This window comes from Arachis stenosperma, chromosome 7, assembly GCF_014773155.1.
Source record: "Arachis stenosperma cultivar V10309 chromosome 7, arast.V10309.gnm1.PFL2, whole genome shotgun sequence".
Lineage (NCBI taxonomy): Eukaryota > Viridiplantae > Streptophyta > Magnoliopsida > Fabales > Fabaceae > Arachis > Arachis stenosperma.
In genome coordinates, this window is record NC_080383.1 from 27,428,553 (window position 1) to 27,435,528 (window position 6,976).

At 36.6% G+C, this 6,976-nt stretch overlaps 1 protein-coding gene across 1 annotated transcript; it reads left to right on the forward strand.

Annotated features, from left to right (window-relative positions):
- Window positions 1-1,247: 1,247 nt before the first annotated feature.
- LOC130939616 (uncharacterized) lies at window positions 1,248-6,289 on the forward strand. The gene is made up of 5 exons (XM_057867706.1): window positions 1,248-2,106; window positions 2,259-2,314; window positions 2,396-2,531; window positions 2,625-4,669; window positions 4,724-6,289. The coding sequence occupies exons 1-5, from the start codon at window positions 1,248-1,250 to the stop codon at window positions 6,287-6,289; spliced, it is 4,662 nt and encodes a 1,553-aa protein (XP_057723689.1).
- Window positions 6,290-6,976: the final 687 nt, after the last annotated feature.

Below are 6,976 nucleotides of genomic sequence, written 5' to 3' on the forward strand. Positions count from 1 at the left end.
TCTTCTACACAACATACTATTTTATGAGCTACTAAATTATCAAGGCATGATATATTCAGTTAGGGTAAAAAATTTAAATAAGTCAAGTTGAGAAACATATTATTCAAATCAGCCAAAATAAAAATTTTTTCAGCATTCAATCACTTTAATGTAATTCGAATCAATATAATTTGAACTACTATTGCAAGTAATTCGAATCAAGTAGCTTCGAATTAAGAGCATAGAAATTTGCATATAATTCGAATCAAGTTCTCTCGAATTACAATAACATAATTCGAATAAAATCGATTCGATTTAGTAGGGAAAAACGAATTAAACATAATTCGATATATGTCGATTCGAATTAGTAAAAAAAATAAATCAAACCTTAAAGTCTTTTTCTTATAGTTGCTAACATGGATAGCCCAACGCTGTGTCCCTGTCCCATATTAGTTTGAATAATAAAACTTATTTTGAACATAATAATAATAATAATAATAATAATAATAATAATAATAATAATAATAATAATAATAATAATAATAATGACGAGATTTCTTTAAAATATTAATGAGCTATCAATTCGAATTCCATATAATACACTTTTGTCCAATTTTAATAGCTCATAAATATTTTTTAATAAATTTTTTTAATAAATTTATTTAAATTATACTACAAAAAATATTTTATTCTATGCAAAACAATTTTAAAAAATGGCTTAAAAAATGTTAGGAGTACTATAAAAATTTGTAATGTTCTAATGACTTAGGTGGAGTGAGCGGGGAAGAGACTTTGAGGGTGAAACACGGTGAGGCAGCCGATAATGTCGGCGGAAGAGATAAGGGGGAGAGCGGGGGAGGGATTGCATCAGGAAAAAAGGAGGATCATATTTCGGGAGGGGTTTCTAAGCCTTTGAAGGTTTCTTTCAGGACAAAGTTGTGGGTTCCAAGATTGCTAAAGCTTTTTCACTTGTTGAAACTTTATCGGGAGATAACATTGCGGTAGTTTCTGGGAAGCAAGGAGATCTCTTACCACCGAGTGTCACATTTACCCAAGAAGCTAAGAATTGCTTGGCAGAACCTTATAAGGATGCTATAGTGATTAAGGTGCTAGGTAAACATTATAGCTACACTGCATTGTCTCATAAACTCCGAACGGTACGGAGGATTAAGGGAGGTTTTGATTTATTGGACGTGGGATTTGACTACTTTCTTGTGAAGTTTGATGTGGCTGAGGAGCGAGAAAAGGTTCTCTTAGGAGGTCCATAGATGATTGAGGGAAATTATGTGGCTGTGAAGCCTTGGGATCAAGAGTTTAGATCAAGTGAAAACTGTTTTGGAGCAACTTTAGTGTGGATTAGAATTTCTGGATTACCAATTTGGTGCTACCAAGAAGATGCAATGCTCCGTGTTGCGGCTGCAGTTGGCATTCCCGTTAAGGTTGATTTGGCAACAAAATTAGCTGAAAGAGGACGATATGCTCGAGCCTGTGTTCAGATATATTTAGGATTGCCAGTGACTAAGAAGATTCTTGTTGAAGGTGTTGAATATGAGGTTGAATATGAAAGTATTCACCTTATTTGTGGCTCCTGTCTCAAGTTTGGTCATGATATGAAGGTGTGCAAGACTGACAGCAATGTAGGAGGAGGAACTAATGCCAAGGTGATCAGCGATGTAGCAAAACAGCCAGAAAGCTCAAATTCAAAAAATAATGTTACTGTCCCGGATTTGGTGGAGAGTGATTTGCATGTTGTTCATGTAGACCATGCACAACATGAGGATTTGGAAGGTTGGACTCAAGTGATTAGGAAAGGAAAGTATAAAATGGGTCAAAAGCCTTCTCCTAGTACCCATCAGGTCCAACCAAAAGCAAAGAAGACTCCTAACAAGGCTACCAGTACTTGGACAAGGCCTAACCACCAACGTACAACACATGCTACTGGATCCAAAGTAAAATTAAGCAGGGGCATCAATATTGGAAAATCGGTTAGTGTGGCTTCTTCGGGGACTCGGCACAATGTTCATCATCAGCAGCAATATGAGACAACAAATGGCACTGTGCGAAAGCGTCCTCGCCCAAACTCTTTGCAGAATTCACCAGTAGATAAGGATGGAGCATCGACGGCAGGTATGGTGCAAGTTTCGACGGAGAAAATTGGGCTGCCACTTGAGAGTCCATTAAAGGCAGGATTGTCGAAGACAGGGACAACATGTTGAGTCTCGGGTTTGTTATTGGAGCTCCCTTTTTGCTGTTTTTTATGGATAGTTTCAATATCATAGCCTGGAATGTGAGGGGTGCGTCTAACAAGATGGCCCGTGTGCATTGCAAAAATTTGGTGAGAATATATAAACCATCTTTCTTCTTTCTCTTTGAGACTCATACCATGTTTAATAATTTAAAAAAATTTTGGGATAAGTTGGGTTTTCATTGTGTTGGTATTGAGGAAGCAGTAGGACACAGGGGTGGCATTTGGTTTCTATCTTCTATTGCTAATGCTTCTTGTGTGGTTATTGATCAAATTGACCAATGTATCACAGTGAAAGTGAGTGTGGGTAACTTAGTTTGGCTTTGTAGTGCAGTATATGGGAGTCCTCAATTCGAAAAAAGATGTATGCTTTGGGATCATTTGCATTCTATTAATTCAGGCCATAATAGACCATGGATGGCCATTGGTGATTTTAATGAGATTGTGGCACCAGATGAGAGTACAGGTGCTTATTTTTCTTCTCACAGAGCTAGTCTATTAGCTACTACTCTAGATGACTGTGAGCTCTTTGATCTTAAAGTGACTGGTAGGAGATATACTTGGTATAGAGCAGTTCAGGCTAGCAGGGACTTGGCTAAAAGATTGGATAGAGCTCTAGTTAATGAGGTGTGGATGTCAATGTTTCCTGAGGGTTATTCTGAAATTCTTAGCAGGCTTCATTCTGATCATTGTCCTATTTTAGTTCGTTGTCATGGTAGCCCCAGAGTGAAAGGTTCTCGTCCTTTTAGGTTCCAAGCTGCGTGGGCAACACATCCTTCTTATAAACATGTTATTAGTAAGGCTTGGAATCAAGAGTTTGGAGGTGTTACTGAAAGGCTTAAGATGGTTCAACAGGCTTCTTTGGACTTCAACTCAAAGATTTTTGGAAATATTTTTGTGCGAAAAAATAAGCTGGAATATCATATTGATCAGATTCAACGGCGTTTGGAGGTTACCGATGTGTTATCTCTGAGAATTAAAGAAGCTGAACTGAGAAAAGATTATAATAGGCTTTTATTGCAAGAGGAACTTTTTTGGTACCAGAAATCTAGAGAGCAGTGGGTCAAGTATGGGGATAGAAACACTAAATTCTTTCATCTTCAGACTTTGGTGCGTAGAAACCATAATAGAGTACATGGATTATATGTTAGAGATGGGTCTTGGTCTACTGATCCAGATATTCTCCAGGAAGAAGCCCTCTCTTTTTACAAGAATCTCTTTGGTACAACGGAAGAGGTTGAGGTTGATTGTTTAGGGGATGTTCCGATGCCCACTCTAAGCACTGAGGCTTGTGCTAGGTTAATTGACCCTGTCTCTTTTGCGGAAGTCAAGTCAGCAGTATTCAGTATGAGCCCTTTTAAGGCTCCTGGTCCAGATGGCTTTCAAGCTTATTTTTTTAAAGAATATTGGGAGATAGTAGGCACTGAGATTTGGAATATTGTCCGGAGCGCTTTTTTGGGAGAGTTCTTAAATCCTAGCATCATGGAAACTCTAATTGTGCTTATTCCTAAAATTGATAATCCTACCTTTATGAAGGATTTCAGGCCTATTAGCTTGTGTAATGTTGTTTATAAAATTATCACCAAAGTATTGACTAACCGACTTCGGCCTTTTCTTCCAGATATTGTTAGTCCTTTACAAGGAGGTTTTATTCCGGGTCGTGGTGCTCCTGATAATATTATTGTGGCCCAAGAAATTTTGAATTTCATGAAGCACACAAAATCCAAGAAAGGTACTCTTGCTTTTAAAATTGATCTTGAAAAAGCTTATGATAGGGTGAATTGGAGGTTTTTGGAGAGTACTCTCATTGCTTTTGGTTTTCCTATCATCACTGTTAATTTGATTATGACTTGTGTCCGTGCATCCTCTCTTTCTATTATGTGGAATGGGAATAGATTGGATAGTTTTGCTCCTAGAAGGGGGCTTAGACAGGGCGATCCAATGTCTCCTTACTTATTTATGCTTTGTATGAAAAGACTTGCCTGCTATATATCTCATAAGGTGGTTGAGGGTGTGTGGAAACCAGTTTCTGTCACTAGGGGTGGCCCAAAATTTTCTCATTTGATGTTTGCAGATGATCTCTTACTCTTCTGCCAGGCTACAAAAAGTCAGGTCCAAATGGTCATGCATTCTCTTAACATTTTTTGCAAGGCATCTGGCATGAAAGTGAATCTTGAAAAGTCTAAAGCTTTTTGTTCTAAAAATGTGACTGCTCGTAGAAGAGATATTTTTACTAGTGTTTCTTCAATACGTTTTGCTTTGGACTTAGGAAGATATCTTGGAGTTAACCTTAATCATTCCCGTACCAGTAGGGCTTCTTTTCATTCGGTGATTGAAAAGGTGAGGGGAAGATTAGCTAATTGGAAAGGAAGGCTTCTAAATAAAGCAGGGAGACTTTGCCTTATCAATTCTGTTGCAGCATCCATTCCTGTCTATCATATGCAGGTATCTTTTTTTCCAAATTGATTTTGCAATAAATTATCTTCTATGATGAGACAGTTCCTTTGGAAGGGTCAAGTTGATGGTAGAGGTCTTTCTCTTGTTAATTGGAGGACCGTGATCACTCCAAAAAAATTTGGTGGCCTAGGTGTTAGAGACACTGCGTGTGTTAATATATCTTTACTTGGTAAATTGGTGTGGCAACTTTTTCATTGTCAGGACAAGCCTTGGGTTGCTCTATTGAGGGCGAAGTATCTGAGGAATGAGGGAGTTTTAGATGGCCCTGTCCCTTGCAATGCTTCTCATGTTTGGAAGAGTATCTCAAAGGCTTTTGGTGCTCTTAAGGATGCCTTCTCTTGGTGCGTTGGGTCATTTGATCAATCTTTTTGGTTTAACAATTGGAGTATTGAGGGCCCAATTGCTCAAGATGTCCCTTTTGTACATATATCTGACTCTGATTTAACTATTAGAGACGTTTGGAAAGATGGTCAATGGAATCTCCATGATATTTTCTCTATCATTCCAGAAGATGTCAAACAGTGTTTGAATGCTTATAATCCGGATTTGAATGCTGGAGAGAGTTCGGGTTGGTCGTGGGGTGTGGCATCTTCTAGACTCTACTCAGCTAGGAGTGGGTACAGTTGGCTAGCCAAAAGAAAGTTTGACTGGAATGAGCATGATAATTGGTTGTGGGTATGGTGTCTGCATATTCCTGAGAAGTATAAGTTCTTGATTTGGCTCAGTCTCCATAATGCTATTCCTACGGCAGAGTTTCATTTGGGTCGTGGTTTAGCTTTATCTAGCACCTGTCATTGGTGTCAGAATGGTTCTGAATCCATTCTTCATTGTCTTCGGGAGTGCCCTAGTTCCAAGGAGGTCTGGACCCTTTTAGGCCTGTATTCAGATAACTCGAATTTACATGATTGGCTCTACAGAGGTGCAAGGAGTGGAGATGCTTTTCTTTTCTTTTCGACCATCTGGTGGATTTGGAGAAGCAGGAATCATGACTTATTTAATATAGATGATTCATGGAGTGCTAGTAAAGTGGTGAGTTTGATTCGTAGTTCAGTAAGGGAGTTTCACACTATTTTTACTATGCATCAATCTCTGTCTCCTCCTTCATTTTGTTTGCATTGGGTTCCACCTCCAGTTCATTCTGTTAAATTGAATTGTGATGCTAGTTGGTTTGCTCCTTCTGGCTATGCTGGTTTTGGTTGTATTATTCGCAATCCTGATGGATGTTGGTTGAAAGGTTGCACTGGAAAAGTCGAAGTGTGCAGTGTTCTTTTTGCTGAATTGTATGCAATTTGGAGAGGTTTACTTCTTGCTTGGGAGAGTGGATTTCGTGAGGTTATTTGTGAAACAGACTGTTTAGAAGCTCTTTTCTTGGTAAACCAAAGAATGCTTAGTAAGGATATTCCGGAATGGGATTTGGCAAAGCATATTCAGGAGGTTATGAATTGGAATTGGAGAGTCTCTATTCTTTTAATTCAAAGGACTGCAAATAGTGTTGCAGATTGTATGGCTAAAGCAGCTGCTTCTGTCGCAGACATTCACTCGAATTGGAGCCAACCATGGAGTGAGCTTCAACATCTAATAGATTTAGATATGACCCTAGCCAATTAATTTGGTTTTGTCTCTTTTTTCTTTCTTTTCTATTTAGTCACCAAAAAAAAATAAAGTACTCTGCACAGTCATTAATAATTTAGAAATTAAAGAAAATATTTTATTCCATACAAAACAATTAAAAATATATTTCATTTATTTTTCCACACATATTTCCTGTCATTATCTTGCCATTGAAATCCTCATATATTTCTAATTTCTCAACCTAACCTTTACAAATTCTAACACAATCTTTATATAATTTTACTTGAGATATGTGTCTCATTTTTTGTGATTTGTATAAGTGAGTCAATATATATAAATGGGTAATAAACGTATCAGTACAAGTTTTATTATTGACTAATGATAACTCTATTTATATTAATATAGAGAGTAAATCAAATAAATATTTAAATTATTGGTCTCTAAAATTTGAAAAAAAAATATTATTCTTCGTTATAAATATGTTTATTATATGTTTTTTAATTTTTAAAAGTTGTTTTACTAAACACACTTATAGTACTTGTGCTTATTAAAAAATATTTATGAGATATTAAAAATGGACAAAAGTGTATTGTATGAAATTCAAATTGATAGCTCATTAATATTTTAAAGAAATCTCGTCATTATTATTATTATTATTATTATTATTATTATTATTATTATTATTATTATTATTATTATTATTATTTTGTTCAAAATAAGTTT